The sequence below is a fragment of the Crocodylus porosus genome, unplaced genomic scaffold, assembly GCF_001723895.1.
Source record: "Crocodylus porosus isolate Cpor-Errol unplaced genomic scaffold, CroPor_comp1, whole genome shotgun sequence".
Lineage (NCBI taxonomy): Eukaryota > Metazoa > Chordata > Crocodylia > Crocodylidae > Crocodylus > Crocodylus porosus.
This window is the reverse complement of record NW_017728886.1, coordinates 268,191,564-268,211,111: the sequence shown is the minus strand read 5'-3', so window position 1 is coordinate 268,211,111 and position 19,548 is coordinate 268,191,564. Positions and strand designations below refer to the sequence as shown.

The 19,548-nt window shown below is 49.0% G+C and overlaps 1 protein-coding gene across 2 annotated transcripts in view; it reads right to left on the bottom strand.

Moving 5' to 3' along the window:
- ADGRB1 (adhesion G protein-coupled receptor B1) overlaps positions 1–19,548 on the bottom strand; it is a 311,804-nt gene that overhangs the window by 30,853 nt on the left and 261,403 nt on the right. Inside the window, exons 23-25 of one of the 2 annotated variants that reach the window (XM_019553467.1) lie at positions 17,202–17,268; positions 11,178–11,263; positions 5,783–5,881 (exon numbers count right to left, since the gene is read on the bottom strand). In XM_019553467.1, coding sequence (XP_019409012.1) covers positions 5,783–5,881; positions 11,178–11,263; positions 17,202–17,268 — 252 coding nt within the window. The remainder of the gene's footprint in view (positions 1–5,782; positions 5,882–11,177; positions 11,264–17,201; positions 17,269–19,548) is intronic. The other variant, XM_019553473.1, reaches the window with a different exon arrangement.

Here is a 19,548-nt window from a genome sequence, read left to right as displayed (position 1 = left end):
CTCTCCCGGGGCCCGAGGGGGGCCCAGCAGGGAGGTGGCTGAACTGGTCCCTACTTAGGAAGACAGAGGCAAAGAAATCGTTAAATATGTTATGTGATAACCTCTCGCCAAGGGTGGATCAGAGCAGACCGAAGCCTGGACTTCTGTTGAGATAAAGGAGGAATTCCTGTAGCTGGTAGATAAAGCTGGCTTCTATACCCACTAATGTGACTGATGCACGAGAGAACGATGAAGGCCCATATTTTCCTGGTATGGACAACGGAGACGTTATGATGTAGAGATCGCAGCTTTGCACCGCCGAATGAGGCTGTTTCTTTATCAAGGGATGTTCCCATCACAGTAAGGTTGGTTCATCATACTGCTGCACCACTGACTAATGCTCTTCTATCACAGAGCGACGGCACTGTGTCGTGACATGGCAATGCCACATCGCAGCACAGCAATATATAGCATAAGGACACCATAACAGCATGCCAACACAATACCCTGGCCTTTGCATTTCTTCAAAGGGAGAAAGAGCAAAGCTAACAAACCTGACAGTGCATCAGAATATGCAGGGTCCAATTCAATGCTGGCAGCAGCAGATACATTTCATGGTCTTTGATTACCCCGTCCTCACAAATGCTAGACTTTGTGCTGTTCAGTATTAATTGACAGCTCTGGGAACTCCTTTTTTTTTTTTTCTGAGAAGAGACAAAGATGAACTAGGCAGGACTTGAGAGACAGCAACATAAATGACAAAAAGCACCGTGGAAACCGAGCCCTGCAATCATGGAAAACTATGAGAAAAAGAGGGTGGTGGGGAGGGGACTCAATGAATATCTGCAGAGAAGTAAAGGCAGGTTATAAAGGAGTGTGAGATCAATCATTTGCACTGCTCGAGGGTGACGGGACAAGCGGGAACGAGAACAAGACACAGGAGGAAAAGAAAAGAAAAGGCTTTCTGACTCAAAGAGCAGCGATTGTTGGGGACAGTCAATGCTGAGACCAGACATAATACTATGAAGGAAGTTTTAGGGATAGGTTCGGCCGGGATGCAGAAAGTAGAGGTGAGCTGGCCTTCAGGAGGTCCAGTCTACTGCCGCACCCCAGAAGGAAAAGTGTGGCAGAGATGATTGGGTGTACCCCTCCTCCTGCTCAGCTTGCCAGGGGCATGGCTATTACAATGGCGGATAAGAAGTTATTTCAGTTTTAGAAAAACTTTGACAAAGCCCATGGGCATCCTCACTTCACTTCTCCTTCCAAGCTGCCATCAGGGTGACTGCCCCAAGAGTGGAGCTGAAACCAGCAAGTCCTGAGGCTCTACTCTGTACCTGAGGTCTGATGTTAGGGGCCACCACGATACCCTTTTCTACTCCTGCACTGTCTGTCTAGGGGAAGATAAGTCCGTCCGTGGTTAGGATCAAAACTCGTGAATGGTACAGCATGAGACCTAGGGTCTCCCGCACAAGAAGCACTGCCTTCGTTAGCAGCTGAACAGGAAGCTGTGGACTCACTACCTGCCAATGGTAGATATGGCCACCTCCGAAAATCCACAGGAAGATCAAGAGTGCAAGATGAAAGAGTGAACCGCTGTGGTCCAACTAAGTCAGTGGTTGCCAAATAAAGTTGTTCTTCACCAGCCTAAAGAAAGGCTAAACTAGCCCAAACAGCAGCTACACACAGGTCTGGTTTTGCAATCCTCACTCACTCTGGGGGCAGCTACATGTACAATTAGCACATAGCAATAAACTATGGCACAGTTTGCACTGGAGTTTATTGCTCCTGGGTGCAGTGTTTACATGTGCACCTGGGACCACAGCTCAATGAACCAAGGTAGTGCAGCCCCAAAGGTCGGCCTGCCAGCCTGCGGGTCCTCCAACCCATCTCAACATGCTGTGGAGGGGCTGGCTGGGGTATGAGGGTGCTTCAGTACAATGCTAGGTGGCAGGCAGCCCCTGCATTGTAGCACCCTCATATCCCAGCCAGCCCTACCATGCTCTACAAGTGCGCTTCACTGCACGTAACTACTCTGCTGTAGGATAATACTTATCCCAGACGGTACTATTGTACAGTGGAGTGAATTAGTTTGCTGTGCCCTAATAGGGAAGCATGTGTAGATGGTGATGGCTTTCCTGTGGAGCTAATTAGTCAGCTCACATGTAGATGCACCCTCTGCGTAGCACTTATTCAGGTGACTAGTTCCTCCTATGGTGTTAACTATATAGGAAGAATTACCCAGCACGAGCCAGTATCTCTGCAGTATTGCTGCCCATTGCAGGGTGTCTTTGAACTTTCTATGGGGCAGCTGGTCCTGGGGCAGGAAAATGGCTCGCGTGGACCATTGGTTTCATCTGCTCTCTATGTGTGGACACCTTTGTGACCCACTGAACTTAAAAGATCCAGCAGGAATGTTTTCCAGAAGCAACTCACAAAGAAGCAGCCCAGTGAAGCTAATGGAAAGACTCCTCCACCCTTCATCAGACTTTGGATCTGCCCTTAAGTCTCCTATTAATTGATAGAGGCTTCTCCTAATGAACCCCCACCCCTCCTGTAGTTATTTATTTATGGGCTTGTTTTAGCAAAAGGGTTCTGAGTTTGCAATGGTATTTAAATACCTACTAGCCTCATGAACATGTGAGCTGTGCTCTTTCTTAATCGGGTCTTCGTGGACATTAAGAAACAGCACAGCTCACATGTTCATGGGGCTAGTTAGGTTTTTCTCGGGATCACTGTTCTCGTGCACATAGAGGCAGGTTCAGACAACTAGGAAACACGGCACCTTGTCCCTGCACTGCTCTGCCATGTTTTCTAGTTGTCTGAATCTGCCTCCACTTGCATAAGAACAGTGATCCTGAGAAAACCCTGACATCACTGAAGACTAAGGGAGTTTTGCCTTTGACTTCCTTGATGCCAGGATTTCAGCCCCTGGTTTTGCACATGAGCTGTTTCCCATAGGCCGCGGAGCAGGGTGGGTCACCCGGCTCATGCTCAACCAACTTTTATCATGTTAATTTAGCCAGGTATACAGTTAAAAAAAATAGCTATATAGTTTTAACTGAAATGACAATTGCACACTTGTGGTCTACATAAATTAATGTGCTAAAAGTTGGTTGGACCATGGCCCGAGTGGCCCACCCCGTTCTGCGGCCTATGCTGTGTCCATTGCCAGTTAAGCGTTTCCTTCCTCAACAGCAATTCTAATTTCCATTTTTCACCAAAAGCCTCTAAATGGGTGAGCTGGCTATTTGCAATCCCATTTGCAGATCAAAGATCCTTCCAAAGTGGAAAAGGCAAACGATTTTTAGGGCAGATCTTCAGAGGATGAGGGAGCAGAGATGCCGTGTGCACAGATGCTCCAAAGGCAGCACAGGGGGAAGAAGAGGTCCATTCATAACACCCCCAAAAATCTTCCCACAATACAGTCAGGTGGGGAAGGGCTCTTCAGCTCTGTTGCTTCCAAAAGGAAAGTAAATGGCCTCCCTGCCATGCACTTTCATAAACCATCACCCCAGACACACTCCTCAGGGACCCGACAGGGCTGACCGGCGGTAAGGTACGTACCACCCTCCTCCACTAACCAACCCCTGCTTGAGTTCAGAGCCAAACACCCAGTCTACCTCTGCCCTATGGAGTCCATTTCTAGCCAAAGACCTCAAAGTGCAAGGGCTTTATGATAGAGGACCTCAAAATCCCCAATACTAGTTGCCCGAATGCCTGCTCAACACAGTAAAGGAGCAGGATCAACGGGAAGACCAGCCAAGCCTTTGCTTCACTGACGGCTTCTTTTGCAATGCCTCTAAAGCGCAGGAAATGGAAATGATGCAGCTGCAGACATGGCTGACAATGGGCATGTAGTCAGTGCTGAATTGAACCCACAGGCAAGGCAAGATCAGAGCAAGCTACAGGACACACAACAAAGGCGTGCAATAAAACAACTGACTGAGTTATTCTGTCGCGGGGGAGAAGAGCCATTTTCCCAAGTCCCCCTCTTATCTTTATGAAACCAATTACATTAAAAGCGGGGGATCAATACCAAGCTCCAATATTTACCTGCCCTGAACATCAATTGGCTCCTTTTCAATTTTTGAAAATGAATTAGCCTACATATAGTCATAAAGGCTTCATGTCAAGTAGGACAGGCCAAGCAATTTGAAGTTGTCCTGTGTGTATTAATGATAACGCTTAGCTGGCTTTAAATGTTCCTCTGCTGTGAGGGGGGGAAGCTGAAATGCAACCGTGTGCTAATTCACGAGAATTACTCCATGGAAGTCACAGGGGAAAAGTAAGTGAAACCAGCCAGTTTGGATGCGTCATCTGAGCCGGGTGACGTGGCACAACAAGGAAACAAATACAACGAACCATAACCAGCAAATGAACTTTTTGCAGTTGGAGAAAACTAAACTGTTAAAAGACTCCATCAACATTTGTTGTGAATTCTTAATGAGATTCTGTCACTTTTTGAGTCCCTGGAAACAATCCAATGTTTTCAATAACAATTTCAATAATACATTTTAATTTAATGTTTCAAGGTTTGATATTTCTCTTTCGGGTTGTGGGTTCCCACCTCCCCGCTCCCCGCTGCATATTTTTATCGTTAGATCAGACAAATAATGGGGAACTGTACAGATAGAAAAAAAACCCAAACATTTGTTTCCTAAAAATAATTCATTTCACATTCAAAGGCTTTCAATATCACAACACTTAATTTTTTACCATAAAAGTGAAAACATGAAACAGAAACAACGTGCATAATATAGAAACCCCAAACAGACCCATTCAAAAAATCAGCAATTAACCCAGCTTGGAAACACTGACAGGTTTTGATCAGCAATGGGTACCACCAACAAAAGGACATTGAACAAGATATTATATTGTAACCTGAGGGTGTCCCTTCAACCGAAGGTTTCTAAATCCAGCTCTAGCTCACTGCATCTAAGGGACTACTGGCAACTACCGATACTTCCTACAATGTACTGAACACTTTGGCATGATCCATAGAAATGCATGAGCCCAATTCAGCGAAGCATTTAAATGCAAATTCATTTTTAAGAAGTGACTTCAATTCACCTCATTGCCCACGTCTACATGAGATGCTTACTGCGCAGTAGCTCATTATGACTGCACAGTAGCTCATTACATCTGTGCAATAGCATCACGTGGTACGGGCCATGATGCGATACTCCTGCGCAGTCTTAACGAGCTGCTGCACAATTAGCGTCACTAGGAAGCCGTGCGGGGATGCTACTGTACAGTTACACCAGTTACTGCACAGCCACTTAATACTTGGGTATGCAAGTACTAAATGACCGCACAGTAACAGCTGTGCAATCAGCATCTCGTGTAGATGCGGCCATTGCGACCAATGAGACTTAAGTGCTAGAATGGATTGCAAGCCCTAAATCTCGGACCATTAAAGCCAATGGGAACATTGCTATCAAGCATCAACATTCAAGTGCTAAGCTCAATCCGGGCCTTAGACACATGCTCGACTTCCAGTACGTGAGTCGTCCCATTGACTTTGCTGGGGGCTACTCACATGTTTAACTTTAAGCATGCTCTGAACTGTTTTGCAGGAGTGCTCAGCCCCTTGCAGGGTCTGTCCCTTTTAGGGCTGTCTCAGGAACCCTGCACAGCTAACTTCTGAGGGCTCAGGGATGGCGGGGAGGAGGAGGCAGGAAGGCATGTGGGAGCATGGAGAGAGAAAACAAATGGGGTGGGGGGGTGGAAAAATGAAAGAGGGAAATCAAAAAAGAAGGCCAGAAAGAAAGAAAGAAAAGAAGTTGAAATTAGAGGAACTAACATGGCGTTACTGGTGGCTGTGGCCGAAACTTCAGCGGAAGAAACTACTCCACACTTGGAACATTTGAGCGTCATGCCGTAAAGAGGCACTGCCATCTGACTGCAATTAAAATCAAAAGACTGAAACAAAACAAAACACTTTGCTCGTGAACACAAACCAAGAAAGGAAAGGCAAAGGAAAGGCAAAGGGAAACGGGACCAGCCAGCCACACCCAGTGTGAGGAGGGAAAGCAAAGACGGGGACGGGAAGGAAATTAAAACTCTCGGCTGTGTCATTCCAGATGCAGGAAGCCAAAATCAGGGTGGTCAAGAGCTGTGCTGGTGCCATCGGCGCGGGTGGAGCCGTGTTGGAAAAGGTACTGGGGCTGTGATGCCTCTGCGGGAGAGGACCCCTTACTCCTGATGCTGCTTGGAGGCCTTGCCCTTCTTGGGTATTTTATGTGATTGGGAACATCTTGCTTCCTCTCCCCAATCGTTTTGGATTGATTTTGCTTCTGGGACAAGCTCAAGGGCAGGGTAGCTGGAAGCCAAGAAGTAGGGCTGGTAGGTTAGGTTGCACTATTGCATCTGATGATGCTGGCACATTGTCTCCAAGGTCAAACGGCCTTGTAGCAAGGTCAAACGAAATTGTTAGTGGCCTAGCATGCGACTCAGCAAAGCAGCAATGCGGTTTTCAATTGAAATGCGTGTCCATCTCGATTTGGTTCCCACTGGACCACAGGTAGGATGCTGAAAGTTAAGTCTGTGCTCAAATGGTTGGCTGATTCAGGGCTAGGAAACACACCAGAGAGGTTTCCTGTCTCCCAAGTGGTGGAAATCCTCTTTTAGAGATCAACTTTGGGATTTGCTCATGAAGTGTGATCCCTCTGCTTTCATGATGGCTCTACCCCTGGAAAATAGACCTTTGAGGGCACAGTGGAGGCAAAAGATGCAGGCATAACAACTGAATATCATGTAGCCGGTAAAGTCACCTAACTCCAGACAAGATGTCAATGCCACTGGCTAGAAAGAGCACAGCATGGCTGGCGAGTCTCAGAAGATACCAAGTGCAGTGTTTACAACCCTACCTTGCCCGGGAGAAGGACTAGATGGCAGGTCTTTCCCTAATTTTTATGACTCCAATACAACAAGTACATCGTTATGAAAATCAGCACAGCATTTACAGTGCATCTAAGGGTCACATAGGCTTGCTTTATGTGTCTATTGAATGGTCTTTAAATCAGGTAGGGTAACACAAGCCATTACTGCTCTAAGAAATAATGGCCGGTCACTCAAGTATCCCACAGCAACTCGCAGCAGCCTTGAAAGAGGGAGAAAATTAGCTCCCGTGTGAACAAATGAATACGCTTCTCTCAGAGAGCGTGGTCCAAATTCATTGCTGGGATAAAAAACCATTGGGATTGATGTAGTTACACCGGGGTGAATTTGGCCTCGGGTGTACCTTGAGGAGGTGATTTCTTCTCCCAGCCTCTCTTGCAGAGGTCCGCTGTGTTCATCCCACATTGAAACTGTAAAGAGTATAGGGGCCAGTCTTAACGAGGCGGTCAATAGGAAACCAAATTAAGGAGGGTGTCATCAATGACAACAGATCACACTGGCTGAACACAGATGCAGGATATGTCCTGGCCCAGCTGATCTGTCTTATCAGGAGAAAACATGTGTCAGCTGTCATCTCACCCACGGATGCTGCCCAACCCCAAGTTCCCCTGCTTACACAGACATGCCCTGGAGATCCTGGGGGTGCAACTCAATAATTGGGAAAAACTGGACAGGTGCTCCCTGAGCTGGAGGGGCCAAGTCCTACATGGCAAGGTACTCTCTGGGAACCGGATTGTGATGGTATTATTGAATAGCACCTCATGTGATAAGTAGCCTCCCTGACTGCTGAGGTGAGGCATGCCTCGGCGCAAAGGCATCAGGATCCATCCCGGTTTGAATGAACTCAAGGCTTTTTTCCACTCTTTGTCTCCTCTGGGCGCTCCCTGCAGATATTCACAATTCAAGACGTGTTGAGCCTGGGCAAACAAGTCAGGTGGTTTCGTTCCTCTTCCGACTGAGTGGGCAGACGAGCACTTCTGGGATTAATACCCGCACGAGACATTCAGCAAAGGCTTGAGCACGCGGCATTAACCGTTCCTTTGGCCAGCAGCCGTGTCAATAAAACCGGAGCGCTGGATGCCGGGCGCCGCTGACCATGCCAAGAGTCAAGTTGGCCAAGGGGAACTGGTTCGCAATGCGGAGCAGGGGTAAGAGCATCGCTTTCCCGAGCGCTTGTGTACGGTGCGTTGAGGTGTTGTGTTCAGGCCAGCGGTGTGCATCGATTCTTTGCGGAGCTACGTGCTCGGTCCTCTGTTATGCGTGTAAGGCGGTTACTATTGCAAAGCCACAATTTGTTGACAGACATGACCGAGTAATCACTGTTATTTCCCATTTGTTCAGTTATCTTTGTGTTGTGTAGCATCCCCCCTACGACAAGCCATACTTCTTGCCTCCATGAAAGCAGAAACAGGATACACCCATTAAACCCGCTCCTGTCTTGTCCCTCAATCCAAATCGCTCCGGTTCTGTTCTTTATCTGGATTGTCAGATATGAGGTGGCCAGAACTACCTTCCAACACGGCTCCCGATCCCAACCCAGAAACAGCCGGGCGATGCCCCACGGCTCTCCAAGGCATTTCAACATTCTCGGTGGGCACATTTCAAACGGGGAACGACATTGGAAAAATCATTAAACACGGAGACTGTCGAACATTACTGCACACACACACAGAAACGAGAGAGGGAGACGAGAAAGAAAAAAACAAAGAACATCAGGAAAAGCAAACAGGGTCTTTTTTTTTTTTTGCTTTGTAGGTTTTGTTTTCAAAGTATAACATTCACAGTGATCAATAACCAGCTGCCATCTTTTAAATAAAGACCTTTCTTGTGTTTTAGCTCAGAAAGAGAGGCAATAAGTCCCTGCGCTGCTAATCCAATCAATAGCTTTTTTTTTTTTTTGGAATATGCACTTTCAAGCCTAATTACATTGCTTCAGACTCGGTCCAAGGTTAAAGTATTTTCTTTAGTTCTCTCTTTGTAAAGGCATCTGGTGTTCACCCAGGATAAAATATGCTTTTTTGTCAGCAGCAGCGTGTGGCCATGCAATGGAGAGTCACTCCAGCATGTATTCCTCCTTTTGAGCAGCAAGATGGGAAGGTGGCCTGGCAGTCTTTCCTGATCATCTCAGCCTGGTTTTTCTGTGGCTCCCAGTGGTTTTCCACAGCTGTGCAAATCCACTGAGGCCAACACAATGACTCCTGATTTACGCCCTGCATTTGCAAATCAGCATCGCTCCAAATAAAAGTATCTTGGGAGAACGGCAGTGAGTCCCGGCCTCAAGGAATTCGCCTCCAGGACACGGGCGTCACTGGATGCCCCCTTGTCTGCGCTCAAGCCTCTCTTCTCAGCACTATCCCTGATCAAAGTCAAAGCTTCTGCCATTGTTGAAGTGGGAGGACCATTTTCTAAGTCCTGTTTCCAGGGAGGCGAGGCTTCACTAATGCCCAGCTCCGCTCACAACCCCAGAATGACGGGGCCAGAAGGGACCTCAAGGATCACTGAGTCCTGCAAAGATAGAGATGTACTGGGTTTAAGCCACCCAAGGTGGCTGCCTAGTCACCTCCGCTTGAAAAAAACCATTTCTTTTTAACAGCATCACCTCATGTCCTGCAGAGGATGAGAAGCCAAATTCTACCCCAATATCAACCCAGAGTAATCCCCTCACCGATCCTCTCCAGGGGAATTACTCTGCAGAGCAGAGTTGACCCTGACCCTACTTTCTTCACCACAGCCATGCCACTCACATGGCAAGACATCCTAAGGGGCAAGGAAGAACCTATCCATGCCCATGTGCTGTGAAAAGGAAATCTTTGCAATATGCCTCTGTGGCCACTCTCACTAGCCTACAGCCAACTCCAGGGAAATAAATGCCCTTTTGCTCACACCACCCGCTATCTGCTTTCCTGTTTCTAGGGATTTTCATCTGCAAAGAACTGCCACTTTGAGGCCTCCAGAGCCTCGACCCAACATCAGAGCCCATGCAGCAGCAGCACCCTTTCACATCCATCACTCTCTGACCTCTAGTTTCTCGCAGGGTTGGGCACCCCCGAGCCCTAAAAGAGCTGGGATTAAAAGCTCTTGACACTTGCCATCAAGTCTAATCCACAAAACCACAGTGGATCCCAGCAAAGCCACATCCCTGGTGGACTCTTGTTTTGCCCATCTCTGAAATGGAGCAAATAGCACAGCACCGAGCTGACTTCCCGCAGCCAGAAATACAATATATCCTGTTCCTTTTCCATCCAGCCACTGTAAATCCACCTTCCCCTTCAAAGAAGCAGTTTGAATTCATAATATTTAGCACCAAAGCTCTTGTCCACCCTATATCAAGCTGTTGTGACACTATCACTGCCTTTCGATTTACAGCCTGGGCTCTCTCTTCCTGGAAGGGAAGGGGACAGACTGCCTAGATGTGACAGCATGAGCAGGATTAGAGGTACCTTGGTTCCTATGTGACTGAATCAGACCCTCCTGGCTGCAGATCTGATCCTGCTTTCACCTTGCACACCTGCGATCCAGCCGAACAGGGGCTTGGTTCACAAAGCTGTCGCTTTGCATCGTGCAATGTCTAGCTTTCACCCTTGTGATCGCTGTGTAGAGGCTGTGCAATCTGCTCTGTGTTTCATATCGCAGAGGAAATCAGGCTGCCAGTTAAAGCAAATCCAGACCTTATAAGAAGGTGAGAAATGCCATACTGGGCCAGACCACAGGTCCAGCTAGCCCAGGCTCACCAGGCAATAGGGGACTACAGAGTGAATAACCCAGAAAAGTGCAGAAGACAACTCTCCTTCTCTATCAGGCTCCATCCATCAGTAACTCTCCTACCAGCCAGCCATCTGCCCACTCCCCTGTACACACGTGTGCACTCGCAAGGCCAAACACAACTATTTCTACAATGCCCAACTGCCCTCGAGCCCCACTCCTTTCAGCAGCACTCCCCCTCCAGGATGCTCCTTTTAGTCTTTATATGAGACCCCGTCCCTACACGCATCTCCCTATCTTGTGCTCAGCTCTACCCTACGTCAAACCACCTCTCCGATCCACCTGTTGTCACTGAATATTAGCATTAGGAAAGGGGTTTGCTGGGACATATCAGCCTGGGCTGAAGCTGTCTTAGCAAAGAGCTGAACTCCTGACTCCTGTGCATGAGCCCGCAATGCTGCTTCCCGTGGGTTTTGCTCACACGGCAGAGCGCAACGCATCTTCCTTGCCCAACCGGTCTCCTCTCCAGTCCCTGCCTGGTTATTGATCACGACTTTTAGTTTCATTCTTTGCGTAGATGTATTGATAAGGCATACCCTGCCCGTTCCTTCAGTTTCTTATCTGTTATCCCATCTTTGGATACAAGTTTGTTAAAAACCAGAATGCCAATAACCATGTTCACCTGTTGGAAGAGAAACAACAGACAGGTTTGTGTTTACGTGGATCAAATCAGGTGGCACCCCACCAAAATGTCACGTCATTTTGGGACGTGAGCGTCTTCCAGCAGCGACGTCCCCCTCCAGCAGCGCCTCTCCCCACCCCACCACCCCCAAATTGATTCAGGGGCCCCGGGAGTTTAAATGCAGTGAGGTCTGCAAGGGATCTGAGTGGTCATCGGGATTCAGGGCGAGAGTGCTGGAGGAGCGTTTGAAGCCTGATGTGTTTTGCATGATGAATGCTTGGTGTCTAGAAAAGCAGACAGCGGGCACAGAAACAGTTTCTCGAGGCAGTTCTGGGGAATGCCAATAGGCAAAGATGACGTGGGGTGAGGGGATGCAGGCTGGTTTTCAAATGCTTTCCAGCACTGGTGAAAGGAGCAGCTGCAGAAATAGCAAGACAAGGCCATGGGATGCTATGCGGTTTTCCCTTGCAACGCCCATGAGGCCTTGGGGCATCAGGACAGATCAACACTGGCTACGTTTGTAGGTAGGCATACACCAGGGGTGCATGCAGGGTTGTCTGTTCCCACAGAGCCCTCTGAACCACTTGAAAAAAGCCTGAATTAATATGGCAGGATATGACTAGGATCTGGCTTTAAGTGTCCACGGGGAAAGCACAGGTTTTATTCTAATCTGGCCCGGAGGCATGAAGTCCCGAAATAGGTTTGCACAGCTCGACTCCCCGCTGCGGCTGCCCCTACAGGAGAAGTGGACGTGCCCCTGGCAGCGGGTCACCAGCCCAGGTAGAAAGGGGACAGGAAAGGACGCAGAGCCCATGGTGGAAAAAAGTGACACGCTCCCAAATAAGCTCCCAGCATCGTAACACTCCTGCACAACTCAGCATAAGCCTATCTTGTGAAACCCAACCGGGGGCTTGTGATGTGATAGGGCCAAATCCAGAGGAGAGGTGCAAAGGGTGTTAAGAAGGGCACTCACAAGGAGTGGGAGACTAAAGGACTTGGTCTGGCAGAGTCTGGAGGCTCGGCATTGCAAGGGATGGGGGGCAATGCATGCTCCCCCGTTTCAGCCTCTCTCGGTAACGCTTTCTGAGACTCAAAAGCTCTCTGCACCTGGCAGACTGGCCTCTGAAGGAGTAAGATTGAGCTTACTGGAGGTGCTCCAGGCACTGGGATGCTCCCAAGTGAATGGAGCAGGGGTATCTTGTACCCCGGACAGGGACTGCAAATCCACAGACTCTGCTGAAGCCAACAGGCGTCGGCCATGCTCAGACCCAGGCACAGCTCTGGGTTATTTCCACACCCATTGCAGTGGATATTTGAGGGGTTTCCAGGGAAAAGTTAGACAGTTATTCACAAGCAGCCATGAGTGCATCATGCTAGGATGCTACAGCTTGCAGATTGAGAGGAAGTCCTTAAGGGTTCTCATGCAAAGAGATGAAGAGGGGACCTAATTTCCTAATTGCCTGGATTTTGTGCCATCCTTTACTTCCGTGCAAAGCTGAAGGCCAAGTGCTGCTGCAAAGCAGGGCAGGAAGGGGAGATCACCTCGTCCAACCCCGCTCAAGGGAGGATCGCGTCTGTCTAAACCATCCCGGGCACAGGGCTGTCTAACCTGCGCTTGCAAATTTCCAAGGGAGGAAAAATCTACAGCCCCTCTGGGTAATCTGTTTCTATGTCTTAACCACACTGCAATCCAACCTAAAGTTCCCCTTCTGCAATTAAAAAAACCCCCATTACTTCTATCCTGCACTCTGTGGCCACAGAAAAAAGTCCAGCTCTTTGCTTTTTATAAACACTTTTCAGGTTCATTAGCAAATCTCCCCTCATTGTCCTCTTCTCTAGACTTCATCCTCCCAGGTCTTTTCAATCTTTCCTTGCTAGTCTTAATTCTCAGGCTCTCGATCATTTCTGTTGCCCTGCACTGGACTCTTTCCAAACTTCCTACGTTCTCCATCAAGTGTGGGCCCCAAACCTAGACACACGGCACCAGGTGAGGATTTACACGACACAGCTGTACATGCCAACACCAAGTCCCAGGAAGTAGAGAATCAGATTTATATTGTCCCAGCCTTGGAAACGACTGAAAGGCCAGGCAAATCTCAGTGCCGGTATGAGTGTGAAGTCCCCTGAGACACTCGAACACAATGGAGCTCTACGATCAAATTTTGCTAAGAAAACAGCATTTGGGGTAGATCTTTTTTTGGCCACTTTTCCACCTGATCTGAATAATGGGAGAAGCCTGAGCCTGGTAAAGCTAAACCAGCACTGGTCTAGAAGCTGCAGAGTCTGACCTCTTCTTCTATCAGGCTACTTATTTTTTAGATCAGCAGCTAAGTTCCTGAGTAGCTTCCCAAAGTGGTTAATAATATCCTAAACCACAAGAAATTACTGATTTGAGAAGCAGCCTAAGGAGGAGAGCCAGAGAGGTCTGCAGGAGTTTGATTGCCGGTTGCGTGCCCGGAAAGACTAAGCTTGCAGTTCCTGGACGGGTCTTCCCGCTCATTGCTTGTACGTGAAGCCAGAAGGGAGCTACTTCAAATGCACCAGAAATATTAAACAGGTGGGTTTTACTTCGTGGACCTCAGATGTTAATAGGCACTATTAATGGCCTAGTGCATTTATGGACACATCTGGTGCGGTCCGCCCTGTATTCTTGCAGGTACTTCATATGCTCAGCAGCACAGCAAGGAAATGCCCCTGGATGCCAGTGGAAATAGTAGCAACCAGAGGCCAGTGATCTCCTGGGAAATCATTTCTAATCATTCCTCTTGAAAAATATACATGTGCCTGAGTGTAGTCAGTAATCGTTTCATTAAATAGAGGATATTTCAGACAAGCAAAGAGCTGAATGCATCATCCTCCTAAGGGGTCCTTGGCTGCTCCTTTTCTAACACGCATAGAAACCTTCTGCCACAAACCTGCCCTGAGTGCCAAGAAAGATCATCAGTCATCTTCACCTGAAATCAGGTGGATGGAGCTGAGCAGCCTCACCGGATGGATGCATCTTTGTAAGGTGAGGGGATGGAGTTTGAGGATCCTTTCAGCCTCCCTCCTCTGAGGTCAAATGAGAGATGTACGTCATGCTTGAGGTGGGAAGATGGTTTTAGGAATAACAGCCATTTCCACAGCCACATACAAAGTCCAACCAGAGACTGACAGGGAGGGAGTGCGGCCTTCTGGGCTGAGACTCAGGAGACGTGGGTTCAATCTCTGACACCGACTTCTGCGGTGCTCTTGGTCAGGGTACTTAATACTGCCGTGTCTTCATTCCCCATTGATGGAGACAGGGATGCTGCCACCATTTCTTGGCCTGCATCTGAAAACAAGCTCTTCAGGGCACAGATTGCATAGTACTGTACAATTCCTAGTATGCCAGGACCTTGGGATCCCCTGGTACGACCCTACTAGAAATGCTAAGGAGGAGAAGAGCAAACAGCCTGCAGGATGCTGAACATGAAAAAAAAAGAGGTAGGAAGGAAGTGTGACATCATGCAAGATGCATCCAGCCAGGGGATAACAGCTGTAACAAAACTAGCAACTGTTGTGATGCTGGTGGTTCTGAATGTGTGTCCTAAATCTGCTGGCTTTTTGGTTGTGGCCACACTGGAGAAGGGTGATTGCACCCAAAAGCTCGCTAAGAACTTTATTCCAACTATTCATTTGGTCTAAGAAAATATATCGCATCTACTCAAAGAGCCTTTTCCTACATCTGCAGTTTGGGGGTCCCACGAGCATTTCAGCCTTCACTAGCACACAGGGGGAGGTTCAGAGAAAAGCTAAAAAAAAAAATAAATGTGAACCACAGGGCTCAGAAACTAAAAGACAAATAGGGTGAGTCTTGGAAAAGCACATCCCTGGTGTTGGTGGGAGAAGCCGGACTCCCACGCTGAATCGCATGGGGCCGGCTAGTCCCGACAAGGGCATCGCTCCATAGGTAGGGACCAGAAGGAGGCTGGATTTACAGTCCTCGCTCTTTCAAATCCCTGCTACTCTGCTATTGAATAACACTATTAAAAAAAAGTAAAAAATAAAAAAGGCTGTTCCCTTTTTGGATGGGGCAGGACTGAAGATGGTGGAGGGCAGAGGCCATCCCAGGAAAAAGGGATTCTGCTTCTATGTGGCGGGGGAATGGAAACCTGCTTGGAGAAAAGCTGCAGAGTTAAGCTCTCTTCCTCCTTTGCATTTCACTCGCTCTCGCACAAAAGCAGACTGGCCCAAGGACTGTAAATAGCTCCATTTTCCCCGGACACTCCCAGAGGTCACTTCCTTCCAACCACAGCTGCCTATTAAGATCCTATTAGCTGGTTAGCATCCCCCGACCTTCAAGCCGCAGCTCTCTACTATTGACAAATATTCACCCAGGGCAGCAGACTAGCACGGAAACCGAGCAATGCTATTACTGGTTCTTTCTGGCTCCAGCAATCATTTTCCCTCTAATAACACTGGTCCTGCCTTGCAAAATGACTGACTCAAACCCAACCAAGCCTGAGAGCACGGGGAAAGGACAATGTGGCTAGCGTGTATGTTGGTATAACACTCCCTTCTGCTTGCACTCCACACCGTGCTGCTCGCACGAAGGAGCATGCTCTTGGATCGAGGTGTTTGCAGAGCAGGACCTGTCACCTCAGGGCCCCGGCTGGTCTCAGCGTGACATTTTGCATTGCCGGCACTTTGTCGCACTATTTCCTCGTGCTTCTGTCATTGTAGGGTGAAGGCAGCGAATGCACCAAAAGCTTGATTCAGAAAGACAGGATGAGTGCTTGCACCCTATCCCCTTTGAGACTGTCCAGAAAACAAGGTGCTTTCCAACCTGCAGCCCCTTAGCTTGACGTAGCATCCAGTGTGGGCAAATAACCATGAAACGTGCCTCTTTATAAGCTGGTCTAATAAAAGATAACTGAACCTTGCCTGTCTTTATAACTCCATGCTCTCCAGCTGGGTCTTCCCCACCTCCTCCAACTCCAACCTCATATTTGGCTGGACCAGTGATGCTGTCTAGACTGAGCCTGAAGACAAAGAGGATTTGTCTACTGAGTCACGCACAAGCCCTTCAGCTTTGCCTGGTCCCTGATTTGAAGAGCTTCATTTATCCTCTGGAAAATAAATCTCCCATGCAAACCTGAAATATAGAAGGGGGTCCAGGGCGGCATGCTGACTGCATAGGGCAGGCATGGTCTGCTACAGGCTGGTGATGGGAGCTAGCGTCAGGATTTTCCACCATAGTTTTGCGAGTCCATCCAGTTTGGGTTAATAGGGTGGCTTGTTCCTAACATGGCCATGTCTTTAGATACGGCTGGGTTATAGAGCAAGGATTATTGAGGGAACTGGGCTGATTGAGTCTGGAGAAGAGGAGACCGAGGGGGATTGAATAGCAGCCTTCGCCTCCCTGCAGGGGGGCTGCAAAGAGGATGGAGCTGGGCTGTGCTTGGTGGGGGCAGATGGCAGGACAAGGAGCAATGGGCTCAAGCTGCAGCAAGGGAAGTTGAGGTTGGATATTAGGAAAAACTCTCTCACTAGGAGGGTGGTGAAGCACTGGGACAGGTTAGCCAGAGAGGTGGTGGGATCTCCATCCTTGGAGGTTTTTAAGATGCAGGTAGATAAAGCCTCGTCTGGGATGCTGCAGTTGGGGCTGGTCCTGCTTGGAGCAGGGCGTTGGACTAGATGTGACCTCCCGAAGTCCCTTCCACCCTCATTTTCTATGAGCCTGATTAGAAATGACCCGTTACTGCTCTGAGACAAACACGGCTCCTGAGCGCTCAGCCCCCATGGCAGCCAAGTGAGGGCTTTTGGTGCCAGCCCACTGAGCACATTTCTGCCCTCTGCTCCTTCCCCCTTGTCCCATCAGGGTTGTGGGGAAGGATTGTGGGGTGGGGAAGAGGAGGGAGAGCCCTGGCATGGCTAGGAGAGTTGAAGAATAACACTCCCAAGGGAGATAAAATACCAAAACGACTGCAGCTGCCGGTCCCACGAAGGCATAGAGCAGGCCTCCTTCCAGTGACAGCCAGCAGCTGCAAAACAAGGAAGGGCAAAACAGTTACTTGTGTTCCCCGATGGCCACCATCACAGCAGAGCAGGTGCACGGTGGGGGAAATCGCGGCCCGCCTGCTTGTGCAGTGGGCAAAAATTCTCTGTATGTGCTGTCGTTTGCTAGATGCATTAAACTCCTCAGGGATGGAGCAGTGCTATGGAGAGGCCAGGGTTATGTGTGGTCTTTCTCCAGGATTAGCACACAGGGATCAGGCCCCTTTGCTGCATTGGAGGAGACAATTCATGGCCATCCTCAGATAACTCCTCCAGAGACCCAAGACAGTGTCCTTGCTCGACTTGGTCATAGGAGGGAAGTTCCCTTCACCACACCAGCTTGCAAGAGTATGACCTGCCTGGATCTTGGGTCCAGGACTTGTGCAACGTACAGCTCCTTGCTCTCTGGCTGTTCCCATTGGGCTTGTTTGCATGGCAAACGTCATGCATGGTCAGCAAGGGAGTGAAGCCACAGCTGCTTTTGCATTAGCTCTCTGTGTGCACACTGCGAAAGTGCAATAAGTGACATCTGCAATAGGTATCGACGAGCAGTGACAAATACTGGGGGGGAGCATAAGTTTCCATTTCACAGCACTTAGTTTCCATCCCAAACCAGAACAACACCCCGACACCGAGAATCCCCCCATGACGCAACACTGTCGGGGACCTTTTGGTTGCGATCCGTCTGCTTGGCTATGACTTCCCTGCAGGCTTTACAGAATAAAAGAGATTTTTAAATAAAAAAGAAAGAGAAAAGAGGCAGAATTGGGGCCTTCCAAGCCCCTCGCAAGCCTCCAGCTCTGCTTCGGTTCGAAATCAAATCAATGTTTTCTGGTGGGAAATCTCTACTGGGAATTTTCTTAGCGACTGTGAAATAAGGAGGGGCAGGTGCCTGGAAAGCGGGCGAGTTAGCATAGTCCTTGCAGGTCTGCAATAACTGATCTTTTCCAAACCTGCCAGAGAAGAACAGGGGAAAGGCCGATTTTTACTTAGCCTGATTTTTAGGGCTGCCTCTAAATGCTGGGCAAAGGTGGTGCATTACAGGTAAGGGGCTGAGAAAGAGAGTGTGAAGTGTTCTGCTGAACTACAGCAGTGCAAGGGGGTGCCTGTGAGTGAAGAGCTGACAGCGATCAGTCCCAGGCTGCAGTCAGCAATGAGGATTGAGACTGACAGGGGCTTTCATTCCCTTTAGCTCCCTGCCAGCCCCTCTGCCCCTTAGACTGTCAAGCTTCCTAGAAAGAAATTCACACATCGCCGGGCATCATCCTTCAGCCTTCCTGACAGCCTGACTGCTGTATTATGGGGTAGAGGTGCATGAACCATCAGCTACGGCGGCTGACGGAGGAGGGAGGGAGGGAGCGGAGTTGGTGTGTGCGGTGGGATCCAGCAGCCGAATGCCAACAGAGGCTCTTGTCTGGGGTGGAGGTCCTCAGCCCCTTGTGGGTCAGGCACCCCTGTACTGTCTCCATAACCCTTTCCACCCCGAGTGTCTGATAGATGGAGCAAAGGGGTGACCTCTTCACACACTGTGCAAATGCAGCCATGTCTGGGGTGGAACAAGGCAGTGGTTTAACAGCACCCAGCAACAACTGAGAGCTGGAAATCAAAACGATCAGAGTCAGACAGCCAAGTGCCTCTGAAAAACCCTGGTTGGATGGCCAGAAGCCTTTCTAGATGTTACCAGGACCCCTTTGTGATATGTCCAGGATTGTCTGAAACTCTCAGGGCCTGAAGGGGGCTGAAAGTGTTGCCCTAGCTGTGCCCCTGCACAGAGAGGGAAGTCACCCAGGAGGCATCTTCATAGCTTCAGGAGAGTCCTTCACGCCTGGGAAATCTCCTGCTTCCCCACGTGTGGCTCCAGAGGAGGGGAGTGTATCTAAACTGCGGCACGGGACACCAGACCTTGTAGCTGACTGGTGTTTCTCTCTAGTTGTCCAAAACCCAAATACGGGCTCCAAAACCCCCTTATATGGGGAGAAGCTCTATGTTGGGTGGGTGGCATTTACCTCTGGCTTAAGCTACCCCAAAACCCTAGATCTGAACCACCTCAGAGCATGGGGAAGGAGCTACCTGGATGCAAACTCTGCATTGCAGATCCAGCACAGTCTTGCTGAAAACAAAGGCCTCACTGACTGTGATCCAGAAGGGACTGATGCATTTGGTGCATAGTATCATAGTTTCATAGTAGCTAGAGTCGGAAGGGACCTAGGTAGATCATCTAGTCCGACCCCCTGCCTTGGCAGGAAAGAGCACCGGGGTCAGATGAC